The 26,063-nt window shown below is 50.9% G+C and overlaps 8 protein-coding genes across 8 annotated transcripts; 2 read left to right on the plus strand and 6 right to left on the minus strand.

The window, feature by feature from the left end:
• Positions 1-590: 590 nt before the first annotated feature.
• On the minus strand, positions 591-5,365 carry ASPSYDRAFT_139957 (uncharacterized protein; the record flags this gene model as incomplete). Its single annotated transcript, XM_040840997.1, has 2 exons — positions 591-2,042; positions 2,093-5,365. The coding sequence occupies 2 exons, from the start codon at positions 5,363-5,365 to the stop codon at positions 591-593; spliced, it is 4,725 nt and encodes a 1,574-aa protein (XP_040708182.1).
• A 2,533-nt stretch (positions 5,366-7,898) lies between these two features.
• Positions 7,899-9,892, minus strand: has1 (ATP-dependent RNA helicase HAS1; the record flags this gene model as incomplete). The annotated part of the gene is made up of 4 exons (XM_040844274.1): positions 7,899-8,150; positions 8,186-8,470; positions 8,530-9,251; positions 9,310-9,892. 4 exons carry the CDS (start codon positions 9,890-9,892, stop codon positions 7,899-7,901), a joined length of 1,842 nt encoding a protein of 613 aa, XP_040708183.1.
• A 4,032-nt stretch (positions 9,893-13,924) lies between these two features.
• Positions 13,925-16,194, plus strand: ASPSYDRAFT_84389 (transient receptor potential ion channel family protein; the record flags this gene model as incomplete). Its single annotated transcript, XM_040851341.1, has 2 exons — positions 13,925-14,303; positions 14,366-16,194. 2 exons carry the CDS (start codon positions 13,925-13,927, stop codon positions 16,192-16,194), a joined length of 2,208 nt encoding a protein of 735 aa, XP_040708184.1.
• Positions 16,195-16,649: 455 nt separating this feature from the next.
• Positions 16,650-18,275, minus strand: ASPSYDRAFT_39105 (putative U1 snRNP complex component Yhc1). The gene is made up of 6 exons (XM_040845829.1): positions 18,102-18,275; positions 18,046-18,051; positions 17,824-17,925; positions 17,639-17,767; positions 17,483-17,551; positions 16,650-17,421 (listed from the first exon to the last, which is right to left on the minus strand). Exons 1-6 carry the CDS (start codon positions 18,109-18,111, stop codon positions 17,051-17,053), a joined length of 687 nt encoding a protein of 228 aa, XP_040708185.1. The 5' UTR covers positions 18,112-18,275; the 3' UTR covers positions 16,650-17,050.
• An 80-nt stretch (positions 18,276-18,355) lies between these two features.
• ASPSYDRAFT_39107 (response regulator) lies at positions 18,356-19,120 on the minus strand. Its single transcript, XM_040845831.1, has 3 exons — positions 18,971-19,120; positions 18,770-18,905; positions 18,356-18,700 (listed from the first exon to the last, which is right to left on the minus strand). Exons 1-3 carry the CDS (start codon positions 19,024-19,026, stop codon positions 18,449-18,451), a joined length of 444 nt encoding a protein of 147 aa, XP_040708186.1. The 5' UTR covers positions 19,027-19,120; the 3' UTR covers positions 18,356-18,448.
• A 2,087-nt stretch (positions 19,121-21,207) lies between these two features.
• ASPSYDRAFT_142528 (DUF3602 domain-containing protein) lies at positions 21,208-21,699 on the plus strand (the record flags this gene model as incomplete). The annotated part of the gene is made up of 1 exon (XM_040841249.1): positions 21,208-21,699. The coding sequence occupies one exon, from the start codon at positions 21,208-21,210 to the stop codon at positions 21,697-21,699; it is 492 nt and encodes a 163-aa protein (XP_040708187.1).
• Positions 21,700-23,334: 1,635 nt separating this feature from the next.
• Positions 23,335-24,583, minus strand: ASPSYDRAFT_140164 (actin-related protein ArpA; the record flags this gene model as incomplete). Its single annotated transcript, XM_040841020.1, has 3 exons — positions 23,335-23,397; positions 23,450-23,764; positions 23,816-24,583. 3 exons carry the CDS (start codon positions 24,581-24,583, stop codon positions 23,335-23,337), a joined length of 1,146 nt encoding a protein of 381 aa, XP_040708188.1.
• Positions 24,584-24,834: 251 nt separating this feature from the next.
• On the minus strand, positions 24,835-25,942 carry alg13 (N-acetylglucosaminyldiphosphodolichol N-acetylglucosaminyltransferase catalytic subunit ALG13). The gene is made up of 3 exons (XM_040844824.1): positions 25,477-25,942; positions 25,283-25,421; positions 24,835-25,225 (listed from the first exon to the last, which is right to left on the minus strand). Exons 1-3 carry the CDS (start codon positions 25,799-25,801, stop codon positions 25,087-25,089), a joined length of 603 nt encoding a protein of 200 aa, XP_040708189.1. The 5' UTR covers positions 25,802-25,942; the 3' UTR covers positions 24,835-25,086.
• Between the last annotated feature and the right edge of the window lie 121 nt (positions 25,943-26,063).

The raw sequence follows: 26,063 nt of genomic DNA on the forward strand, positions 1-26,063 counted from the left end.
GATACGATGGTTTATAGCTCCGCGTTATATACTACGTAGTAGCTACAGTAAAAGCTACCCCGCATCAATGATCAAGAGTGGGGGCGATCGATGGATACGTTGAGTATGGAGGTACGTGGGAGGCAAGGCAAAAGTGTTGCAGATATTTATACGCATTTCTTTTCATTACACACATGACCGTAGGCATAAAATATGCAGCAGAGAAGGGAATCGCTAGGTACATCATTGAAGAATAAAAAAGGTACATCTTCGTCAGCCGCCGTCGGCAAAATGTATATGAATGGGGGCAAAGCATAGTTTTGGCAATCAATATGCAAGACGCCAGCTATGAAAACTGAAACCAAGAAAAAGAGAACTATTCGTGAAATCGTGATATTAAAAGAAACACGAGTATCAAACCCGCGTATTACTTAGTAGTCGTGCTCGTCATCAACTTGCTCAGGGCTGTCGCGGTAGTTTCGCCTTCTCCTGTTGGGGCTGTTGTACTGGCTGTTCGAGTTCAGAGGACGAGGTCCAGTCGGCTTTCGGGTGGGCGGCGTGTTGCGTGGTGACTGCATAGCAGAGCTCTAAACGTCAATGAGTTAGCAATGTCATATTGGTATAAGGAAATTTGAATAACATACCCGTGAAGCAACGCGTTCCGCATATGACTGTTCTTCGCCTTCCTTGATCTTAGGCGGTCTCTCTGGGAATAGAGGCCCATCGTCCTTGACCTTTGGTGGTCGTGGAGGTCCCTGTCGCGAGGATCGCCCGCTGGTTTCTGAGTAGCCAGCGTCAGAGATGGGTGAGAGACGGCTACCACCGCTGGATCGTCGGTTCCCATTGAGAGCGGAGAAGCTTGGGTTTGATTCCCACTGGTCTGAGTGGTTACCGTTGGTCCCGTAGATTTGTGCCTGCGACTCTAGCTGAGTCTGGTAACGACCGGTGGGCCCCTGGCGTGGCTGGGGGTGCTGCAGGTCTAGGCTACCTCGGTGTGCTCGATATTTGGGGGCCTCGGAGACTTGAGATGGAACCAACGGTGAGGGAGGTCGGTTTTCCTGCTGCGGCGACCCTTCGTCAAGGGTGTAGTTTGAGCGGAGTCTGTCGTCACCTTGAGGATCGTAGTAATTGGGTGACTTATAAAAATTATGCTCAAGGTCGGATCCGGAACGCGATGTATCGAAGGACACACGCTCTTTACGACCAGGTTGCATGCTGTTGCGGATATTGTCCCCCATGGATGACGCTGTGGTCCTTGACCAGCGAGAGATCTTAGGGAAGAAAGATGAACTACTAGACTTGTGTTTCCGGGACTTCTCGTTCGTCTTCGGCGTTGTCTCATTGCTGTGGCTCAGGGCCCCTGAGGCAACTGCTGCCCGTGGTGGGGTCGAGAGCGGCGCAGACCCGGCTCTCTCCCTTTGCGTATCCGTAGTCTCTTGCAAGGGCAACTGCGGGCTCAAGAAATCCCCCCGTTCGTCAGCCTCTTCATCTTCATCAGCTTCCGGAACCGTGCTGACACGAGTGTCAATGCCCCTCTGCGTTCCGCGAGGCTCAGGAGCAGCTCGAGAGGAATTCGAAAGAAACCCAGAGTGATCACCGGGAGAAGACGTCCCAGCATGCCCCTCGGGCTCGTAACCGTCGAGATCAACGCTCGCTGGGCCTCGGTTTCCGCTCCGTAACATGTCGTTTTGGCTAGTTCGCAGAGAATCCATCTCATCAAGAAGCTGTTCCAGCATCTCCTCGATTCTTGTCAGATCGTTGCCCGACTTAAGACTGAGCCCCTTTAGCGCACGCTTGAACACGTTCTTTCGCTTCGCTTCCCCATCATCCACGGAAGTTTGACGAGCGCTCCTATTACCATTGACTGGTAGCGGACGCGGCCCGCCAATGGCTTTGTATGTCCGTTCGTGCTGTCGCTCGTTGGCATCTTGTAGCATACCATCCTGCTGAGAAATAAATTTTTTCATCTCCTCGAACGAGTTACGCATTTCAGCGGCACTTCGGACCAGGGTCACCAGGATCTCTGTGTCTCGAGCATTTCGCTGAGCATCGCGAACGGTGAGCTGTATGGAGATTAGATAGATGATTTTCTTCACAACGCAGGGAAACTTACGTGGTCCATGAGTGCAACGATATCCTTGGACTGAATCCGTTCGATTCCGCGTCCTGTTGCACTGTCATACAAAGGCGAGCCAACTCCATGCGAATAACCGCTGAAGTGTCGCTGATGTGATGGTCCAAAAGAATCATCGGCGCCCGTGGGGCTATCAAACAAGCCGAGACCATTAGTATCAATTCCGCCGAACCCCTTCGTTCCTGGTTCAGGGCTTGGGGAAATGGGGTTGGCTGCTGACACGTATCCTTCATCCTTAGCCCCAGGCGGCGTGCTGAACACACCCTCATTTGCGTATTGCTGGTCCTGGTAGGAATCGGCACCGTAATCATCTTCAGGGTAGTAATCTGGGCCATAGCCGGCTTCTCTAGCAGAAGCATAGGCGAGACCGGCACCTGCAGCAGCGGCAACAGGGCCAGCGCCGTCAAAAAGGGGCGACTGGCCGCGGTTCGCAGACACCGGATCGTATGGCCAAGAGCCGTCTTGAGGGGCACCTCCAATAGGGCCTTGTATAATGGATGGATTCGTGTTTATTTCGGACTCGGCTTCAGGGCTTAGATCACGGTCTTCTGGAAGTGGACTTGAGCTTTCAACGTGCTGGTCAGTGTGCAATTTTACCGGGTCGGTTAAGTCATCTAATGACTGTGTGACACTCTGCGGCGGGGAAGTAACGCCCATGCGTCTTGGGAAGGATGTTGCATCCGGACTGGACGCATCCATTCGTTGTTTTAGGGGGCTTCCCTGGCGAGAGGTTTGAGTTGGGTCGTTTAATTGTCCTTGTCCCAGGGACCTCGTGCTACCAGAGTCATTCTGCACATAGGTGTTTGAGCGCGACTGGCTTGCTCCAGATTGGTTGGATTTTGTATCCAAGATTGAGGGATCAAGAACTGAAGCCACAGCTGACTCGACGGCTGTCGGGTGGACAAACTTAGGGTTTACAGCGACACCTTCGCCAACTGGACAGCCCTGATTCGCTTTTTCGATGAAATCACTTTCACTGCCATCTGTGTAATTGGCCATGTTCCGAGGTTCGATGCTTGCGGTTTCCGCGAGCGAATGTCGATAGTCGTTTCCTTCTTCGTCGGACTGTTCTGGCCAGAGACGCTCTTTAGGTGACTGCGGAGATCGCACAGAGGATCCCTCGTAACCAAGATCCACACTGGTTCCCTTCTGGTTTCTGTAAATCTCCTCTTGGCTCTCGGTGAAACCGGCTGGGCGTTGGGACCGTGCAAGGCTCGTACTAGGAGCAGAAGAGAGGGATTCGATAGAGATTTTCGGCTCCATATTCCTCTCGTCTCCGGAGTACTCCTGTGGAACATGCTGCGTTGAACCTTGACGGACATGAGTTTCACTCTGGTTGCTGGCAACACTTTGGATTGGACTGAGAGCACGCCTGGCGTTGAGATGGTCACCATAGCCGAGCTCACGATTGTCCGAATGAGTGTCCAAGAGATTGGCGGCGGCAGCAGCAGCAATAGTGCCGGCCGCGCCTTCGATGGAGGGGGAATGGCTCCATTCGCGACCCTGGTCGGAGATGCTGTGAACAGATATGTTATGACTGGACATATTGCTGTGCTTAAGCCCTAAGTCATTTCGCGAACCTCGAGGTTCAGGCTCTACTGTTTGCTCTGAGAGGATCGAGTCTCTTGTCATGAGATCCGATTCAAGCGCACTGCGGAAGGGCATCGGAGCGACATTGTGTTTTTGAAACACGAGTTCGGTCTCATTGACGTTTTTGGGTTCGCTGTCTCTCTGGCTCTCGTACTTGTCGATGCTGGACCGTGAGTCATGGTGCTTGAGGTTATTCGCGGTTAAACGGCTGCCAACAATACCGGCTTTTTCAGCATCTCGCAGACTTTTGCTTTTGTGTCGGCGTACCATTTCCTGGTCGCTCGGTTCTGGTCGAAGACTCTTGATGTAACTTGTGTCCGAAGTCATCTCACTATCTCGGCTAGGCCTACGGCCCTTTTGGGACGAAACAGAGTCATCTGCAAGAACAATGCCTTCATCTTTGCTGTCCCTGTTGAGGACAACCTTGGGCTTCCGAACGTTTGGTGCACTTGCATGTTTGGAGAGCCGCCTCATCAAACCACCCTCGCGGGATTCAGAGCTTGCCGGAGAGTAGGAATTGCTCAAATCGCGTTCAAATTTTGATGTGTTGGTGATCACCTTCTGGTCCTTCTTCAGCTCCTTAAGTTCTGGTAAAATCAACCTCCGGATTGCATCTTCGACAGTTTCAAGGAGTTTCGGATTGTTCAAGGAAGACTTGGATGTGTTGGCGCGGAAGTCATATGGACCGCCAGAGCGGCGATTTGATGAAACGCCGGAAGCACTGAGCAAGCTAGACTCGGGGCTCGCCATATCGTCTTCTTTGTTTTTGCTTCGACGACGCGATGGCTTCGATTCCTTTTCCTGGTAGTCGGCGGCTATGCCTCGATTTTTATCCGACCGGCGTTTGCTCGAGGCGTCACGGGAGTAATTGCTGACCTTTTCCGCAGCGCGTTGAGCAATCCTCTCCGTGCTTAAACTGCGGCTTCTCTGGCGACTCGGAGTTTTAAGGAAATCCTTGGGATCAGCCTCAGGTTCGGGTTCTTCAAGCGCTCTTTCCAGGCTTTGGCTGCGCTTTCGTCGTGGAGCTGGACCAGAAGATGGAGCTTCGAGCATGCTATCCGCAGGCATCGAAGAGATGTCGGATGCTGGCAGGTACCTGCGGGTTGAGAGCTCACTTCCTTGATCGCGATTCATGAGCTCAATCTCCACAGGGCCGGAATTCTGATTTTCGTCTACCGAAGAAGTATAGCTCAAATCATCGCCAGCAGTCTCGCCACCTGACTTTTGCTTTGACGGAGAACCTAGGGAAATGCGACGGGAGTATGATGGTTTCCGGTTTCCAGCGGAGTCGGTGATGTGGACACTCGGTTCCTTGGACTTCTTCGCGGACGACGAGGGAGTGACTCGTACGCGGACACTCGGACGGGAAACTATACTAGCACCACCAGAACCCTTCCCACCCTCGAAGTATTCGATGAGTAGGGAGGTCTGGGAGTGATGCGCTGAGCGAGACAGTTTGGTGTCCTCACCGCGGGAGCGGTGCTTCCGTCGGGTGGGAATTATGACGGGACTCCCGTCGTCGGGAATCGAGTAACTTGTCTTGTCTGTTCGGCGAGATAAGTCAGTTCCCAAATCTGTGCCTGTGACGCTGCCACCACTGGCGTCGACAATGGATGAGTCTGTAGGGGCTGGCAGAAGCGGTCTTCGGGTGCTGACGCCCATGACGGGAGGGAAAGACGGGAGAGGTATTCTTTTGTATGTTTTCCTTCAGGCAGCCGAGCAGCTCATCGTCTGCCGACCTTTCCCTTTCCGAAACTCTGGTTTTCTCTCTTCATCCAAAGTGAGGGGGTATAAAGTAACTATGCAACAGCTGGGCAACGGAACGGGTAGGAATTGGGGTCGGGCTAAGGAAAGGAGTAGGGATAGGGAAGTACGGGGGAGACCTGAGCCCCGACGTTAACGGATGAAGTGTGAACACAGATCGAATGTATCGATGTGTAGGCTTCAGGACAAGGGTTGGTCAGGGCGCGAGTGACGGAGAGAGAGGCAGAGGCGGGGGGTGTGGGGAGGTAAGGAATGTGAGGCTGAGGCTGTCAGGTGTAAGGAAGAAGGAAAGAAAGGTCAAGCGTACCAGCGCAGGCGAATTAATGAGGGAAGGATGGAATGAAGGAGGAACAGCAGCTGATCAGTCAAGGAGGGATGAAACTGGACGATGGGCTGGATGGGCGGATGGAGGAAATGGAGCTTGCTGGTTGTTGTTGGACGGAGGAGGGAGGGAGAGTTCAGCCGCTCATAATCCAAACGGCAACATCCAAGCAAGAGAAAAGCCGCACTGCGCAGGGCGAAGAAAGGGTATAACTGGCAGGTGGCGAGAAAATATCAACAGAATTGAATGCAGATAAAGCACGAGGAGGTCGAGGAACGACGGAGACGAGAAGAAGAGAAAAGGAATCGAGCGGGAGCGAAAAAGGGAAGGCTGGGAGGCGCAAAAAGATCGTTCGACCGACCAACAATCGAGCGATACGCCGAGCTAGCAGATGGCGAGGATTAATTCCAGCGGAAGCTCCGATCCTGATTGACCGAAATTTCAACCTTGAATGGGTTCTTCTTCGCGAAAAGCAAAACGTAGTCTCCGTTAAAATCGGCGGCCAGCCATCGAGTTCTATACTTGCAACTCGGAGTGCTTTCGCATTCACATGGGCGCCATCGAGACATTCATCTCGCGGGAATAAATAGTTGACGGGCCGTCCATCGGGTTCATAACAATAACACAGCTACAAGTCTTCAGCCTGACTCAATGCGAGACCATTACCACGCAAGGCGACAGTCCATGCTTCTGACGTGGGTTAGGAGCAGCCTCTTAGTCGCCTCCGGCCTGGGCTGCACAAGTACCATGGCCACCGTCGGATGACTTCCTTCTCAATCAGTACCGAGGGCGAAGCGATTTGGGTACCATCTTCGAGATCTGACCTCTTTCTCGTCTTTGTATCTTTACCTTACTGTCTACCTATGGTACCAAGTGGTGCTCGGAAGTAGTTGGCAACAGTCCGAGAGATCCCATCCCCAGCCATTTTTCTAATCTACCGAGTGATGTAAGGAGATGGGCCTTTCCCCTAGAGCCAGGAAAACCAGACCTTGAATGACTATACGGTGACCCAAGTTTACTTCTGCTTTGTATCCGTACCCAAGTCGTTCTTCTCCGAGCGCCTCCCGCAATGGTGAAACCCGAGAACGATGCCGTCAGTCCAAGACGCCTATACAAAAACACCCACAGCGATCGTCAAGACTCAAGTCATACATGGACACACAGACACCGGGTCCATTCCCGACATCAAGAAGGAAAAAAGATTCCGTCCAGTGTGCCATGGCAGGTGTCTGTCTGTTCAGCACGACGAAGCTGCATCAGATGGAGCCCACTGACCGCGGGTCTCCCGGACGACCATCGATTGGCGGTCCTGCTGCCAACTCATCTGTCACATCACATCCATCCTCATTCCTTTTGCCATTCTGTCCACTTGGGGCTGGTGATTGGGTAGGGGTCTTCCTGGCTGCATCCGTGGGTTATCAGTTATCACACACGAGGAGCAAATAAGTAGTGAGTGCAAATTCGACCAGGCCTGACTGAACCCCGCTGGGAGAGGTGAAGTGGGAGTCGGTGTCCAGCCACCGAGGTTGATCGGACCAGCCACACTGTTTCAACTTGCAACTGTTTACTCGAAGAACCGTGGAACCGACCCTGGCTGAGTCCCTGGTTCTGGTTCCGCACACTTTATTTTCAGGGCGAACCCCAAACCTCAAACCTCACATAATTAATAGGCGCACAAGCCAGGTATGTTCACTTTAGGTTATCGTCTGGAATGAGGACTCGATCCGATCTCCCCATATGATGTTCCATGCTTTACCTTATTTAAGCTTCTCCCTTCGCAACGCCCTTGCATTCTCGCATCTTCTGCAGGTTTCATCGTCGAACAATCGAACAGCTTTATTCATCTTTTCTTTTCTTTTTATTTTTTCACGTTGCTCAGCCGACAGTTCTGGCAAATTATCTCCCCGGTAAACAAAGATAGGGCCCCTCTTAAGTACTTAAAAACTTTTGAATAAATAAATAGATATAAGAAATCCAACACCGCGGCATTGTATAGCGCAAAGCTATGTAAAACAAAATAAACATAGTGAACTCCGAACCTTATGCTAATCACAAAGCATACCTAGGTAAAAAGACTTATGTACTCTTCACTTTTCAAAATTGACAGAATTAATCATCCTCGTGCTTCCTCTTGAACTTCAACCCGCCCTTTGGCTGGCTGCCGTAATTGCGTCGTCCCTGCTGCTGCTGCTTCTTGTCTCGGCTGAGACTCGCCCCAAGCTGGATGTCGATACGAGGCGGCGCAGAGAAACCGAAGCCCTTGGCCACCTTGACAAGATCCAGCTTGTGTACGTCGAAAACGGAGCGTAACGAGTGCGACGCATAAGCTTGGATGTAAGAACGGTAACCTTCTTTGGCAGACTAGAAAGGAGAGAGTTAGTCGCATATTGGCATACACTGAGCATGAGTCGCTGGCTTACCTTGTTGAGGTAGTAGTTTTGACTAATCAGCTTTTCAAGTTGGGACTGCACGTTGACAATCTTCTTGGCCGGGAAATCAAACTCCACAACTGGCACTCGCGCTTCCTTGAGATACTTCAGGAACCCAACTTCAGACGGTTGCAGGAACATCAAGCTGCGGCCCTTGCCGTCGGCACCACGCGCGGTACGTCCGACTCGGTGAATGTAGTCGCGGGTGTCATCCGGAGGGTCGAACTGGATGATCCAGTCAACAGCGGGAATCTAGATCATGTTAGACGGCTTAAAAAAAAAAAGGAATTCTGTCGTGAGAGAAAACATACATCTAAACCTCTCGCGGCAACATCTGTGCAGATGAGAACTCCCTGCTTGGCGTTGCAGAATTCGAAAAAAGTGTTGGTACGCTTTTGCTGTTTCTGCTTTCCATGCAGATCGAGAACCGGCAGGTCGATGTAGTTGAGAAGTTCGGCGTGGTATTTCACACAGTTGCAGCTGGAGAAGAAAACAATGATCTTCTTCTTGAGGTTGCGCTTCAAGAATGAGAAAAGCAGTAGGAACCGCTTGTCAGCCTCACAGATGACGTATCCCTGTTCCAAACCCTCCACCGTACTGTGCTCCTTTCTGTGGTCCACGTTGATGTACAGAGGTCCGGGTCGGAGCGATATCCGCGCCAAATCCTCAACCTTGGTGGTCTGTGTGGCAGAAAACAGCATAGTCTGTCTATCTTCGGATGGAAGGATCTTGATAATCTGGCGCATCTCGTCCTCGAAACCGACTTCCAGAATTCGGTCCGCTTCATCAATAACAAGGGTCTTCAGATTCTTGAATACAAAGCCGGGGGTATTTTGCAAGTGATCGAGTAAACGACCAGGTGTGGCAATAAGTAGATTAACACCCTTAGTGAGCTTCTCCGCCTCCGCGCGTCGGTTCGCGCCTCCAATGACAATACCATACGTTTGGCTGTGGCCCGCGAGGAGTTCTCTGGCCACGCCGAAAATCTGAAGTGCCAGCTCGCGTGTCGGGGACACCACAATAACACCGGTACCTATTCGAGACCAGTCAAATTAGGGGTTGTTCTTGCAACACCGGGATCACAAACATACCATTTCTAGGCTTGAACCGTAGCGCACTGAGCATCTCAATAGCGGGAATTAAGAAAGCCAATGTCTTCCCTGATCCAGTCTTCGCAGCACCAAGAACATCACGGCCCGCAAGGAGCGGAGGAATCGTCCGCTGTTGGATCTCTGTCATCGTCTCGAATCCCATATCCTTGATACCTTGAAGAGTCTTCTCGGAGAGATTCAACTCTGTGAACTTCTTGGGACCACCATCAGGCTGCGGCAAGCTAACTGCGTCCATGGAAGGAAGTTCAGGCGCCTTCTCACCCTCTTCCTCGGACTCATCCTCGGCACCTTTCTCGGAAACAGTATCCTGCGCCTCCTTCTCCTCCTCCCCTTCACTCCCACTCTCCTCCCCGCTAGGCGAATGGCTCACTTTCCGCTTTTTGAGCGCCTCCTCCTTCACGACCTTCTTAGCAAGCTTGAGGTCCTTGTCCTTCGTCGACTTAGTCTTTGCCTTGGTCTCTGCTCCATTGTCGCCGTTCTCGGTCGCGCGAGCGCTTGAACCGTGCTTTCTCTTGCGCTTCTTCGTAATATCTTTTGCGGTATCCACGACGGGGGCCGGCATTTTGGCTGCAGGGTTCTTCTATTTGAGAAGTCGTCCTTAGCACTAAGTTGGTGGAGATTTCTTTATTGGCGAACCTGCGGGAACTTGAATTTTTTGCTACGGCGCCTTTTGCTTTTTTTTTTCTTCCGTCTCCGCATCACGTGACGATAAGCGATAAGGTTCCTGTTTTGTTGCCTCAGGCATAAATAGCAAACAACAACAACTCGGATGAAATTATATAGCGTCGATATCCAATACAATGAAAAATATTGGACCTGTCGGTAAGATTGAGTTGTTTGTCATCTAAAATGTGCAAAGTTGGTTTTTGTTCCGATCGGAGGACCTCAGTCAACACACGCGCCTGAATCTTATCGGATTGATGTATATAGAGTGGAAAGGTTGAATACTACTCGTAGTAAATCAATTGCGATGGTACACCATCGTTGGTGAGAGAAAGTTGAATCGGCTCAATGATGGTTTAACAGTTAATCTGAAGTTTCCCCACAACTGGCGAGGCATGGTCTGGAGTATATCAACGCAACTCGGTCTCACTAAGAGGTCTTCTGCGATACATAACCAGAATACCAACGATTGCTACTCCTGTGTTTAATTGTTTCAAATACTACTCTTCCAGGCCATTAGTTTTAAAAGACTGCCAACTCACTGAGTCAATAACTATGCAGTAGCTCTAGGCTCTAAGGGGATGGTGGCTAGGTATACAAATACTCACGAATGTATCCGTACGCCAAGTGCACAAGCCGCTTTAAAACTGGAACATCTGATTCAAGTCCACGAGACTCGCGTTGATGATCCGAAGCAGGGACCCTCCAGTCATCCAGTGTCCTCGTTTGTCCTTCCTATATCGTTGCGTGGGTGTCAAATTGTTACAGCTTGCCGGAACGAAAAACCCGTTCCATTTGCATCCTTGGCTTCCTTCCTCAGACCTTTGGCGAGCATCCCTTGCAATTAATAGGGCTCAAGATGATATCATAATGCAAGCAGGAGAATTGTGGGGTTCCAGCTGTCTGTCTGAAGGCAACATTGAACATTACAGTATTGAGTCCGCGGGTGCCCGGGTCAGGGCGTCACGATGCGGTAGTACACTCGTTGATCGGCCCTGTTGATCTGCAGCATGATGAAGATGAACACGCCATGAGTGTCGATCTGCATGGCGTCTTCTTGGGCTTGCTGACCTCTCGAAGCCACCGACACTTCAAGGGCCACTGGCGGCGTCAGCGATTGCGTTCCCCCCGAACCCTGAGGCTTCTATAATAAAAATCACGGCTTTTGTTCAAGCCTCAAGTTTCAAGAGCATGATCTGCGGCGTTTCTCAAACTCGTGTAGATCCAAATATTCCTGTCATATGCCCCACTGTCATCCCCACCGTGCCGTCATCGGGACTTAGGAACTTGGGATGCAAGCAAACGAAAGTTGAGAACAAAAAGCAGTGCGTTATGGGGCAGGCGCGATGGATGCAAAGGAGAGCCTGTCTCTCGCACCGGCCGCCTGTGGGATGGTGGTGATAATGGGGCTTACCCCAGATATAGTAGTTGGTGGCACGTGCCACGCCAATTGTCACGATTTCAGCGGCAGAGGTTGGGAACGGAGTTTCCAATTAGAATGGCTGCTGCCTGCTGCCTGCTGCTATGATTGATGTCCATACTGCAGGAACCTGGTGCGAAGGGCAGGCGTATACTGTAAGCCTTCTCGATCTGGGCCTGGAATATTCCACTAACACACAAGTAGCGGACCATATTCCGTGGGGATTGCGGACTTGGGAAGCTCTGAATCAAATCGAAGAGCAGGTGGGAATTCGTACGCAGTACGCACTGAATGCTCCGACCTTCTGCGACATTATCTGCTTTCAGCACTCAAAGCCCGCGGCCAAGAATGCAGTGTCCCAGTGAGTCCAGGTAGTTTGATAAGCGTCTTCGCGATTGTCCAACACGAGCAAAAATGCACAGTCAAGGCGACGGCGCCATCAAGCTATACCATCTGGTTCTCGGCAGTTCTGTCACTGAACACTGAAGAGCGAATGACTATCTGTCATTTAAGGATCTCATTTCATGTCAGATGCACCATCAGCCGATATTCGCTGTCACATCGAAATTCCACGTGCAGAAAAAGGCGTGTGACGCGGCCAAAGGCAACGGAACAATGAAGTTTGGCATACATGGAGTTTGAATCCACAGTTGGATGTCAGTATCACCAGCGGTGTTCTTTGAAATAATTAATCTCGCGCCTGTTCTAGATTTCGCCCGGGGAAATTAAATTGCTGGACTTGAGAAAGAACTCTGGCGGATTCTGTACGTACTCGTTCCTGGCCGTAAAGGAGGGGGCTGTGCAATATGGGGCAAACGAAAGTAATCCCCTCGCATCAGACTCGGCGCTAAGAACGAGGCCAAAGGCGAGAAAATTTTATCTCATTGGGTGTCTCGTCCAAAAATCGACCAGTGTGAGGATGTAAAATGACTTGAGATTTTGAATCTGGTGGTCAAAACAGTTTTTGATGAGACCGCGAAACTAGGTGATAATTGAATGGCGAAACCGCTCTGTTGGTACTCGCACAGTTTGAGGCAAGGTTTCAGATGCAGGCGCTGTTAGTTTCTTAGCCTCTTTTTGAGAGGAAATCATTTATTAATAGCAATTGATTCATGCAAGAGATTTGGAAATAGGCAGAAGAATAACCATGGGACTGGAGATGACTTTATGGGAGACTTGAAAGTGCGATATGGACAAAGGCTTGGCAAGAGAGTTCTCCACGAAAGGAAGCTGGGCGCTAAAGTGTTTGATGTCTGATCAGCGATCTGTTGGATGGCATCAGCAGCTCAACTGCTTGTCGCAATCGCTTGGCCGTTACGTCGTCATATTGATTATGAAGGAACTCACGTCGACTATCAGTGGGAAGTGGAACAAATCAAAAGTAGACCCAGTGGGTTAAGCGCATGGGAATCACCCGCCATTGGGCCTGGAACTGAGATCCCCTGAGGACGCGCGTGCACAATCCGGTGTTGGCTGGCCCCCAGCACGAAGAGAGAAAGTGGCCGACAACACCAAGAAGTCAGGACGCTTTGATCATTTCGCCTCCATTCAGTTGAAAGTGGCTCGAAACGAGCGGTGTTCGCTGCACGCTGCAACTTCCCCAGCAGTGCTCGACGTCGGACAGCGTTGAAGCGTCAACCTCGAGACCGTCTTCGATCGAATAAGAATAGTAACTCGAGTTCGCACGCTTGATTGGCCATCCATACTTTCCGCCGCTTTTTGAGGCCCATCGTCCCATTTCACTTGCCTGCCCCGTGCTGAGTCAGCCTATCCCCATTTCGCATTCCAGCGAGTTTCAGGGCATTCCCGCCCGTCTCTCCTCCAACCGCGACGAGATCCCCTGAAGAAGAACCATCACTGCCACGCCGGGTCTTGACATTCCATTCTCCGCCATCTCTTTCTCTTCTTTCTCCCCTCTTTTTCTCGACCCTTTCTCCCTCCCTCGTTCGTCTCTGTCCCCGAACCCGCGCCTGTCTTGTCAGTCCCGTCCGCCCTTGAGACTTCAAGATCGGAGTCCCCGGTCAGTAGACGCTCATCCGTCCAGCCTCTCACTCTTCGGCAATACTGGGTGTCGCCGCCACGCTCGCTTTTCTCACGCCTCCAACCACTCAACTTTCGTTGCATACAGTTCACTTCTCTCAGCTTTCGCTAGTCTTCACTATTGACACTTAGTTTATTTCACCCACCTGGTGCTTCGCTCTTTCCGACCAACGGTCCATGACGTTGTGAATATCGCAACGGCGGCTTTTTGCAATAATTCTTAAACTCGTTGCCACGAACGTTCGGACTGGAGACCTCTTCCCGCGTCTTGACTGTGGTCCACTTCGCCTACAACCTTCGAGAACTGGTTTCCAACGCCTTCCGCATCCGGCGCCGCCAAGTTCAGCTTCTAATCACAATACCACCTTGGGTTCTCGTACTATTTTGCATTGTTGCGGCAGGGGCCCCTTTATCAACCTGCGTCCTCGTTCGTGATTTGCGCTAGTGATAGGGATTCTCAAAATCGCCAAAATGCGGACGATATCACTTTTACTATGTTTTCTAGTTGCCCTGCTTCAGAGCCCTCTCGTCTCCGCTGTGAGGCTTATTGAGTCCAAGGCCCTTACCCTCTGCCAGGACAGCAACAACTTTACAGCCACCTACTTCAACGTCAGATACACGCCCGACAATAACTCACTTGTAGTCGGATTCGATGGAGTTTCCGCCATTTCTGGCTTTGTGGAGGCCACAATCATCCTTGACGCCTACGGTTATACTGCTTTGGAGAAGACATTCAACCCTTGTGATTATGGTCCGGAACTCAAGGGTCTCTGCCCCATGAACACTGGTGAAATGAAACTCCCGGGCGCTCCCTTGCAAGTTGGGGATGATCTCGTCGATCAGATTCCAGGTGCGTTTTCCCAACCGCGGTCTTGGACAACCAAAAAAATGCAACTAACCTTATAACTATAGGCATTGCGTTCACTGTTCCAGATCTTGATGCAACCGTCCGCATCTACATCAATTCCACCCAGACACACGAGAGTATTGCCTGTCTCGAGGCTAGCCTTTCGAATGGTAAAACCGTCTATCAAAAGGGCGTCGGATGGACTACTGCCATCATCGCCGGTCTGGGTCTGACTGCTTCTGCTATCACCTCCGGCCTCGGGCATTCGAACACTGCTGCTCACGTTGCGGCGAACGCTCTTTCTCTCTTTAACTTCTACCAATCGCAAGCCATGATTGGTATGACTTCTATCCACTTGCCGCCCATTGTCCAATCTTGGACTCAAAATTTCCAATGGAGTATGGGTGTCATTCGCGTCGGGTTTCTTCAAGATATTTGTACCTGGTACCAGCGGTCTACGGGAGGAACTGCCGCAACACTTCTCTCCGAGCTCTCGACAACTTCGGTTCAAGTCCTCAAGAAGCGAACTCTTGATACTGCAGCTGGTATAGTGAAAAGATCCATGGGGGCCCTTGCCAAAAGAGACGGCGGGCAGAAGGCCACTTCTGAGACCCAAGAAGTACGTGGAATTGAGCGTGTCGGATTCGTCGCTGGAATTGAAGCAACCAACATCTTCTTGACGGGTTTCATCTTCTTCGTGGTCTTCGTGGCCCTGGTTATGCTTCTCGTCGTCTGTTTCAAGGGGGCGTGCGAACTTCTTGCTAAGCACGGGAAGATGAAGAGTGACAAATTCCAGGACTTCCGCAACGGATGGAGAGTTGTTACACGTGGTATCCTCTTCCGATTGACCCTGATCGGTTTCCCCCAAATGTGTATTCTTTGCCTATGGGAGTTCACCCGGAACGATTCGCCCGCCGAAATTGTGCTCGCTGTGATAATGCTCTTGTCTCTCCTTGCAACTTTGGGTTGGGCTTCGTTCAAAGTCATCAGCCTGGCGAAGCGGTCCATCGCATTGCATAAGAATCCGGCTTACATCCTTTACTCCGACCCGACTTGCTTGAATAAGTGGGGGTTCCTTTATGTGCAATACCGAGCCACTGCTTACTACTTCGTCATTCCCGTCCTGGGTTACCTTTTTGTGAAGGGCATGTTCATCGGTCTCGCTCAGCCGGCTCCCGTTGTTCAAACCGTCGCCTATGTTATCCTCGAAGCAGCCATGTTGATTGCAGTTAGTGTTCTCCGGCCATGGATGGATAAGAAAACCAACATCTACAACATCTCCATCGCAGCAGTTCAATTCTTGAATGCTATCTTCCTCCTCTTCTTTTCCAACGTTTTCAACCAGCCAGGTCTGGTTACTGGAGTCATGGGTGTTGTCTTGTTTGTGATCAATGCCGTTGCTGCCCTTGTACTTTTGATTCTGGTGCTCATTGCGTCGATCTATGCTATGGTTTCGAAGAATCCTGACACACGCTATCAGCCCATGAGAGATGACCGAGGCTCATTCATCAAATCACAAACGCAGCTGACCACCGAATTGGATGCGCTGGGTGCTACCGCTCGCGGCGATATGAAGACCACCAACTACAAGGCTAACAATCCTTTTGATGATGACGATGGGTCATTCTCCAGTGGCAATGGCGCCAGCGTCAGCCGCCAGAACCTTGAACCGAATCACACCGCAACGGCTGGTCAGCCCCCGCATTCCCCTGTTGACCCGTCGCTTCCGCTGTTCCCTAGCGACAACAGCGGGCGAGGCCCTGGTAGCGCTGATCACATCCAACGGTCACAATCGCCGATCCCTCGGAGCTTTACTTCCTCACCGTTCCAGAACGGTTACCGAACACAGAACAACCAAAGCCCATGGCAAAGAGGGGCTGGTTATGACCATTAAAAGGGCTCTTTTCTGTGCTTTTTCCAATTTTTCACTTTCCTATGATTGCTTGATTAGCTTTGCTTAAGAGATGAAGTTATGGCCGAGTACGGGAAGGGACTGACCGCTCGACCCGTCCTTTATTCCTTCTTGTAACCAATGGTACTTGGTGCCCTTTTTCTTGAAATTTCCATTGTCTGTTGCTATTTGTTATTGCCCGCCTTGCGTATCCTGTGATATACTGAACTTTCATTTTCCTCACTCCCTCCTACCACCTCACCAGGTTTTCCTTGACCTTTTTTATTTCTTTATTTCTTTCTTGCTCATTATATATAAACTCGGCGTTCTGAAGCATTGGATCTGGAAATCAGGACTTTGGGTTTGCGGTCTATGTGCTATATTTTGCGGCAGGGTTCTATCCGATGCTCCTGTCTTGCTTATTGTTATTAATTATGGAAGACTACCATAATCATATTACTGCGTCGATCGGGACGTTAACTTCAATTTTTCCATCTATTCCTCGTATAATGAACAGGTACTGTATATAGTGTCGTAAATAAGTTATAGACGGTGCTGTAGATATATTTGTCCAGGTTAGAAAGGGTCCTATGAAGCGGTCAAGTATTCACGTGGTCTCGGGCCGTACGGAATACTTAAGTAGTGTATTATGCAATGTCGTTTCTAGTTTTTCGAAACCTCACCAGAACGGATAAACAAATCATGAAATGGAAGGAAGTGGAAGGAAGCGAAAGAAACCCCATCATACGCCGGAAAATCACAAAAGCGAGATCCATAATCAATAGGTGAAGAAAACGCACAGTAGCAAGTGGGGGGGAAAAAAAAAAAATAGTACAACATAGCGAAATATCACATCATATCAACGCTGATCCCCCAGCCCAGGCGGCGGCCCAGGAACCGCCCCGGGCGTCATCCCTGGCGGAGGTGCAAACCCTTCAGCTCCTCCTCCCGGTGGACCGGCAACCCCAGGGCCCGGACTGGGGCTATACCCGGCAGGACCTTGGCCTGGTGCACCAGGCATGGGCGGAAAGCCTGGCGCACCGCCGCCCTGGAAGTTCGGGGGCATGGGGGGGAAGCCGCCTGGCGGTGGAGGAAATTGGCCTGGGGGTGGGACGGAGCCAGGAGGTCCCATGTTCGGCATGTTAGGAAGCGGTGGAAGGCCACCAGGGGCGGGGGCACCAGAAGCTGGGGGGAAGGGAGGAGGGAAAGGGAGACCTCGTGCTCCAGGGGCTAGTTGGTAAATGTTAGTGTGTGAGGTGGGAGGTGGGGAGAATGGACGCAAGAGACGTACGAGGTGGCATTCCAGGAGCACCGCCTGGGCCAGGAGGAGGGATACCAAATGGTGGAGGGGGTAATTGACCTAGTAAACCAAGATATGTTAGCTCTCTCCGTCGTGGTGGACGTATAAGATCGGAAGGGACGAGATGTAGGCATCAGAGATACGCACCCGGGAATCCGAAGGGAGGTGGATAAGCGCCCGGAGGAACCATTGCAGGATTAGGGACAGCTTGTCCTTCAGCGGCGTATGAAGATGTAATCGAGTCGATGACCGATTGCGCTTTTTCTTGTCCGATTTCTGTAATCATGAGTTAGGTGGTTTCAGTGTATCATGAATATCGATGGTGGTCCTACGTTGGTAATATTCCACAACGTTCCTCAGGTGATTTCGTCCGGAGTTATGTGCCTTGCGCACACTCATTGAGTCGTGCGTCAAGTAGACATCGCAATAGTCGCCTACGTGCCGAACATGGAGTTAGTAAATGGTGGGTTTCCGGATTTCAGATGAGATGGAGCGGAGAACCGCGTCGCGACGAATAGGTCTAGTGACAGTAAACGCTCTCGAAGGTAACCTACAGAAGAGTATATCGGAGGTTAGCAGGAAAACGTCGTGAGAGGAAATGGTCACTTATATTTCGGCATCGTGGATATTTTGAGCGCTGTAGCTGCACTCGGACACTGGGAGTAATCTAGCTCGGGCTAAAGGTGTAGAATGAAACCAAGTCGTGAAACAATCCCTGGAGCTTCGGTATGCTGTGCTGATAGTGGTGGACAAATCCTGTCTATTGTCCAGCAGTGGCGAACTGTCGCATGGGGAGATGTTGAAGAAGATATTCGCTGCGGTTTGCTATCTCAGGGCGGTCATCTCCGGCAGAATAATATATTTCTGCCTCAGGCGTTAAGGTGTCAGTCACTATATCAAAGAAATTCATTCCCGACCACCTTGTGATTTGCATTCTTTAATGTACACAGAAAGTTGTTAGATCTTCGGACGTGGCTGCCACGGATCCCTCCTCGCCCATGTCATGAACGCCCATCGTATATCTCGAACCTTCACCGGCTTACGTAGCATATCATTCATATACTTTAGGTTTTCCGGGAGAAGTTGACCCATTGCAGTCATACCAATGATTGGGGTGGAATGCAAAACTGGGTCTTGAATGAACGGGGCCTGAGTTCGAAGTATTCGGGCTACTTCGTGGCCGTCTGGAGTATGTCCAAGGCCCTTTATCTACCGAGAGTCAGATATATCAATGAAGGCACAGAATATAACGAGTAGGGAAAAGATTAGCTAGCTCACTTTGATGAAGATAAGGTGCGGCCGTGGGCTATTTCGGTCGGCAAGGTATGCAAGGGCATCACGACCGTTGGTGAAGCCGGTGACTGTACAGTTGAGCCCCTGGAGTATCCTGGCTGTGAGGCGGATAGTAGGATTACTATACTTTTGATTAGTTCGTCCCCTGGGTCAAGCAGGTAGATAGTCGTCAGAATGGATGCTAACTTGTTATCGACAACTATACCGTGTCTAGTATGTGCTCCACCTCCATGATATGACATTCTGGGTGACGGCTGTTATGTAGGAGGGTTGGGAAAGAAGTTTGTTGGGAATAAGCCCCGTTAGAAGGCTGAGCATCTCTCAGCAGGATTGACGTGGCAGCGTAAGCCATCTCAGAGGAAATTCATCTTTCTACGACAATTCTATGATACGAATCCAGCCGCTGATACTCAGATTCAGTCACAAAAAGCAGTGCAGATTATTACTGTTAGGTGAACGAGAGGAGGGGTAAACTTGGCTCTTCAGGAGTCAGGACATGTCGCTAGCCAGGAACCCAGCCTCAAGGTTCGATCTTCAAGGGGTACAATCACCGGCAGGTCAATCCGATTGCGGGGAGGAAAGAGGAGGGCACCTGCACCTGGACGAGAGGGGCATAAAGAATTGGAGAATGGCGAAAATGTTCTCCGTTGTGTACACTGTACGTCATGGTGAGGGATTTCTGGGGCGAAAATCCGGGGAAAGGGATTCTCATCGAGTCATTCCTCGGTCACAGCCCGCCAGTTGGCCTGCATTCCAGAAGGGCTCATGGCTCAGCCTCATGACTTTCTCGGTTCTTCACCGTACTTGCTGCGAGTCCGAGCTCTCCCAATTTTTGATTCCTTTCGAATGAACCAAGTCATCACCGACACCAAAACGGCAAGACGCGGCCCCATCTTCCTTGTCGAGTGGAGATGAAGAGTTTTCAGGCGAACCCACTCTTGGCCGCGAGCTTCCTCTTGCGGACGCGCTGACACAGTCCAGCGCAGTCCAGCCCTGCAGTGGCAGATCTGGGGTAATTATCCCTGCGCTGCACGATGCATCTCTGATCTCATCATCCCACCAAGCGCCCGAACAAGGTGTATCCATTACTTAAAATGCCGCAGTCTGGGCTCTACTCGCATCTTCCACGCCCAAGCCCGGCCTGATTCCTGGTGGCCGGTGCAGCAACAGGGGCATGATGATCAACTTGAGGGGTTCTTGCTCAGCGAATCGGTGAGAAAATCATTCAAGGAGCAAGCAACGAGCATCGCCATCGGTCCTCATTCCTCAATAGTGAATCACATCCTTGCCTCATGGAAACAGCTCATTCTTCGAAATTCCCTCAGCTGATGGCGCCAAATGGCGATGCCAATGCCAATGCGCTGTGCTAAAAGAGAATTTGCTGGCAATGATGCAATTGTGCTTGACAGTCTGACGCTGACTACTCGATCATGCGGGGGTGAAATTTTTCCCTTGAGTCGATTTGTTGCTCGGCGGCAAGCGGTTGTCGACGGCTAGCCGCCGCATCCTAGATCTGTTCTATACAGAGACTTTGTTGATGATGAAGCGCTGTGTCGGATCAACGATCATCAGTCTGAAGTTTAAGTTACTGTCCGTCGGTGTGCTCAGTGCTCACCGTCCAAGCCTTGAGTTTCTTGTAGTTCGACACCGAGACTCATCATCGCCAGGGAAACTGAAAGCAGAAGGCGTGAACCAAGAAGTGGTTTCCATTACCCTCACAAAACCACCATCGCTCGGCAATGTGCCCCGAATGCCCCTCTCATTGGCTGAGACCCGAGTTTCGGTTACGTTTCGCCACAGCATTGACTGGAGGGTTGCATGTCAGATGACGGTTAAAGCAGCAAAGTGGCCATTGAAAACTCCCCACTGTGCTTGATTCTGGCCAATGACCTTCGCGGCAGGCATCACCTGTCCAGCTAAGACCTGATATCATTGGATAACTAAACCACCCGCTGTTTTAAGCACTGGGAATGTGACGGTATTTTACAGCGCTGTGACGGGGTCTGGTTCCAAATGGATCCTCGATGGGAAAATTGCGCTGCGCATTGATGATGAGCAACCGATGCACTCCACTGCGGACTCAGCGTGTGACCGGCGTGGTGTGCCTGGAAGGGTCACTGAGCCGGCACCGACGGGTCTCTGACGACTGTCTGCCACTCATCATGCGCCCAGGGGAATTGCGTGCCATTCTTGGCCCTTGTTGGCTCTTGGTGGCCCTTGTTTCCATGCTTTCCCCAGAACGGTGTCTCCTGGACCCAATCTATATAGAGCTGCCACCCCCGCCGCTTTCTCTGGTTCCTCCCCAGTACAGATCACAAAGAAACACACAAAAGAGTTTTCTCCCTCATCATCCTCGTTTTCTGTTCAGATTGACTATTGCGTTCATGCATCCCTGTTCAGCATCATAGCATTGATCCTGCACCATGCCTGTCGTCAACTACCGCCTCGTTGAACCGCATCCAACTGTTCCCCACACCAGCCGTCCTGCTTTACATACGGCTCGGGGAGGCGCTGGGAATGTGATCAACCTGAAGAACACCAAGACCACGGACTCGCGCTCTGCCACCGGTCCTGCGTCTCTCACTCGACTGGACTCGCGCACACCTTCCACCTTCACTTCCGGCCGTGGCGGCGCTGGCAACGTCCATCGCAGCAGCGAACGCGCCATCTTCAGTTTCGACGAAGAGCTCGAACGTGACATGCGCCGCGCCGCCCCCGTTTACCACGTCGGCCGTGGCGGAGCTGGCAACATGGTCCACCGCGACAACGACCACGAAAGCATACTCAGCCGCAAGTTCTCTTCAACAAGTCAGACCTCCGCCAAGAGCAATATCTCCACGACAAGTGATCGTGCGCGTGACATGGCTCGCCGTGGCCTCGAGAAGGGCTGGGAGAAGATCAAGGGCATGGCGTAGAAGACATACTTGTTTCATCATTTATATCGCCTTGACCGAACTTCTTCCAGCGACTTCTTTCCAACGCATCTAACGGCGTTTGGTTTCAACACTTACGACTACATGACTTACGACAACCAAAAAAAGTTCCTGCTTCACTTCCTCTCTTTATTTTCGCCGCTCTCCAATACTCAACCGACATTCAACACCCAAACGTCGCATTCTACGGTTTTAATTCCTTCGCTTCTATCGAATCCTCTTACCGATTTTGTTTGACCATCAGCCAGACAAGCCAACTACTTGTCAAATCTATGATACCCCCATCTCTGGATAACTTGATTATCCCTTGGTCCTTGGTCATTATGTCCAGGAGCATTTTGTACACTTCTATCTTGTTTACTCAAACAACAACGGAGTCTTGCATCTTGAAGAAATTCTTCAAATCCATATTTCACACATAGCTCCATCAGACTACACACAATGCTCAGACACCTTCCTCGTTATTCGTAATTTCTCGAAAAATACGTAGATCTATCTTCGGGCGTTCTTTTTGTTTGCCGAGAGTCAAAAGAAAAATGAGACGCCGATCACCAATTCGCTACGCCACCATTTGTCCCTTTGTATGGGATGATCAACACCACACTGCCTAGGAAAAGAAAAAGTGAACAAGACCCGACGTTGTATGCGGTGTAAAACCAACCACATGATCTGCAGCTGCCTGTTCCTGGGTCTCGGCAGCACTTCCTAAATTTAGTTCCAGCATGTCAGTTGTTGATTGTCCCACCGTTGACGGAGATATCCATCATCTGACCGACTGTCAAATGGCAAATGGCTCAGCCAGCGCCGAGCCCTAGTTTTCCTGGTCTGGAAATTTAAGATTATGCCTGCGTCTCATCAACGTCTGCGCTATCTTCCATAGAAAGTCAATTAAGTCGATCTGAATTTATTGAATCCCTGTTGAGAAGTTGTACACTGAAAATATATATATATATCAGTCTTCTTGGAGTAGCCTCACCGGTTTAGCATGGGTAGCTGGGCCACCGATCTATAAACAAGGATGTAGTGTAGTATAGAGCCGGCTTCTATCTCAAGTCAAATTCCATTATTTACATGCAGACGCCTAGGTACGTGGTATGTCTATCGATATCCAGCCGCTGCAAATTACACAAGGATGAGAAAACAAATGTGGAGGGGGATAAGAGAAGAATCATGTCCCTCCTTAAAGCCCATAGCGGCCTGCCTAGTTGAGAAGATGCCACAAGTTTATGATGAGACCGTCCGCCTGCGTAAACCAAAAAGTAAGTAACGTGGATGGGAATATGAGTTAATGTGTCCGTATGCACGTATGTATTTGCGTGGTGGATCTCAGTGATGAGTATCCATAATCGTCGGTTGTATGAGTATAACGCCGTTAAATGGCTAATATGGATCGATTAACAGGAGCTTGGAATAAGGAGATGGGGTATCAAAAGCGGCTGTATTCCATCTGCCGGGATAAAGCCAATATGGGTCAGTCTTCATGCTGACGCACCCAGTGTGCTCAGTGGTTTGCTTTTCTAGTACGTGTTCAAAGCTACAGCCTGGAACCCAGCATGACTGCTAAGGGAACAAGGCTCAGCTTCAGGCAAGCTTCTCGATGTCAAGACTTGCAACATCTTAAGCAAACTTCCGGTGAATGATCTCAGGATCCTCGTGCCACTCGTCTGCGCTAACCCACATCTACAAGTCATTTTTAGTTATGGATCCAGAAGTGGTGAGAAATGGAGATTACCTTTCGGAACGTGCTGAGTCCAGCAAGAATACCCCCACCGATCCAGGTCGTGTACTTTCGCTCAGCTGGCGCAGAAATACGAATCTTCATGTCCTCAACGGCCAATCGCTTGATCTCGCGCATTAATCGATCGGGGAAGTTCTTGCACAGCGTTGACCCGCCGGACAGGACAATGTTGAGGTATAACGACTTCCGGAGGTCGAGATCTGTACGGATGATGGCGTCTTGGACGATCTGGTGTACACCAGGGTATTCGAGGCCAATGAGCTCGGGGTCGAAAAGAATCTCAGGGGCACGGAAGCGTTCCTGTCCGATCTACAGAAAGAGTCAGATTGTACTTCCTACATCTGGATGTCCACCACATACCTTGATCTTATGCCCATCCGGCAGAACATAGTCCGCGTACTTCGATTCCGACTTGTGATAGCTGTTCACCCAGTCTTTCTCTTCCCGCTTCGGGTCCAAGGAAACATAGCACACCTTCTCCTTGATCATTCGCACCACCTCCTTCTCCGCGCTGGTATGGAGCACATTCCCGGTCTTCCGAAGCAGCAGCTGTAGTTGTTCTGTCACATCTCTTCCCGCAACGTCAATCCTCCGAATACTATTGGGGATAGCGAAACCCTCAAACACGGGAACCGCATGGGAGACCCCATCCCCTGAATCCAAAACCACACCGGTTGTCCGCCCAGAAGCATAGAGCGACAGCACAGCCTGAATGGAAGTATACAAAGCGGGGACATTGAAGGTCTCGAACATAATCTGGGCCGCAATATCACGGTTCTTGCGCGGGTTGAGCGGCGGTTCAGTAAGGAGGACGGGGTGCTCTTCCGGCAGCGTCTTGAGCTCGTTCTCGTACACATAGTGCCAGATTTTCTCCATGTCGTCCCAATCCGTCACAATTCCGTGTTCTAGTGGGTATCGAATCTTCATTAGACCGCGCAATTCCTGGGCACGTTGTCCGATGAAGACGTCCCCTTCTAGACCGCCGGCCATGACCCGCGGGTGTTTTGGCCGACCGACAAACGATGGGAAGTAGCATGAGGGGATTTCCTCGCCGGCGAATCCGGCGCGGATTGTGCCGCTGCCATTGTCGATGACGATAGGGGCGTTGTGAAGTGTGGCCTCGGTCATTGCGGGGGGAATTGAGCGTGTGAGAGATGGTGGTCGTTTGGGGGATCGGGAGTGTTTTGGGGGAGCACGGCTTTGTTTGTGAGGCGGCGGCCCCGCGGCCTAGAGGCTGTTGATGGAGTACACGTAGGATTGCGGAGGAAAAAGCGAGCGGTAATACACCTCAATTATTGAGATGGGTTGAGAAGGAGAGAATGGGAAAGTAAATTGGTAGGTTCTTGTAGAGAACAGGAGGCTTTCTTCTGTCTGCGCGTTGGCCGAACCAACCAAATTGGGGAATGGCCTCCGCCGCAAAGAAGCTCGGGCCACTCCACGGAGTATACTCATAATAACAACTCGAGTTTTTAGAACAATACCTTCTATGACACCGGACCTTGGTTATTTCTGAATACTAATTAACTAGAAAATCATCCTCAGACAAGGCCCCAGACAAGGTCTAATTCCAGAGAATCGAAAAATAGCTTCAGCGACCAATTCGCAACCATTGCAATACGCCCCAACGACTCTCAATCCAAGTAACCCATTTCCTCGGAGACTACACCTGCCAAATCCTGCGGCTGTCTCTCCTTTGTGCCATGGACAGGCGGCCAACTGAGCATCTTAGTTCGCAAAATCTCGGCGCGGTCGAGGGCCGCAGACAGCTGCCTATGTATAGTTAACAATCCCAATCAAGTCGGCCAGCTACGGGGGAGTATACCATACCTATAGTGGCCCCATATCGCATACCCTTCATCCTGCAGTACTTCGGCAAGTTCTTCCTGGTGATTGTCCTGAAGAGTAGGATTGGGTACCACGACGAGGGGAACGCCGAATCTCAGTGCCGCTAAAATGCTGCCAGAACCTGAGTATTCCGTTTAGCTGCAGCCTTAGGTTCAAAATTGAGGTTTGCTAATTACCTGCGTGGCTAATGACTAGTCCGCTGTTTCGGTTCTCTGCGGGCTTAGCTTGAGCTAAACGCATTTCATTGTCCAGGCCTGCTTGATTGAAATCGAAGCCGTGCACCGTTATGCCATGGCGATTGAGGTCGCCCGGAGGGTATTTTGCGACGAACTCGTCAAAGAGCGACAGTCCGTCCTTGCCAAACTGGATGAGAAGATCGGTATAATCGCGTTGACTCAAGGCGCTCAGAAAGCCAGGGTCCAGTATCGATTCCAAAAGGAAATGAAAGGATGCCGTTGCTCCAACCGTCACGAAGCACAGCTTTCTAGCTTGCTGGGCCATGATGGGGCTTGTTGTCACCTTCCCAATATTTCGCCCTGTGCCTACCTTAGGAGGTTCGCAAAAACGTTGTCATGCAGGTCAAATACTCATGAAGCATTATTCTTGTGACAGACATCCATAGTGTACGTGGTAGAGCAAGAGCGGGCATAATCGCGGCGTGAAGGGCCCCGTCACAGGATCGCCCAATCGGGACTAGCGTCGCCAAGCCAAGTTCGACATCCGCAAAAAAAACAACCATCGAAATCTCTCCAGACCACCGAGG

Source organism: Aspergillus sydowii, assembly GCF_001890705.1.
Source record: "Aspergillus sydowii CBS 593.65 unplaced genomic scaffold ASPSYscaffold_1, whole genome shotgun sequence".
Taxonomy (NCBI): Eukaryota; Fungi; Ascomycota; class Eurotiomycetes; order Eurotiales; family Aspergillaceae; genus Aspergillus; species Aspergillus sydowii.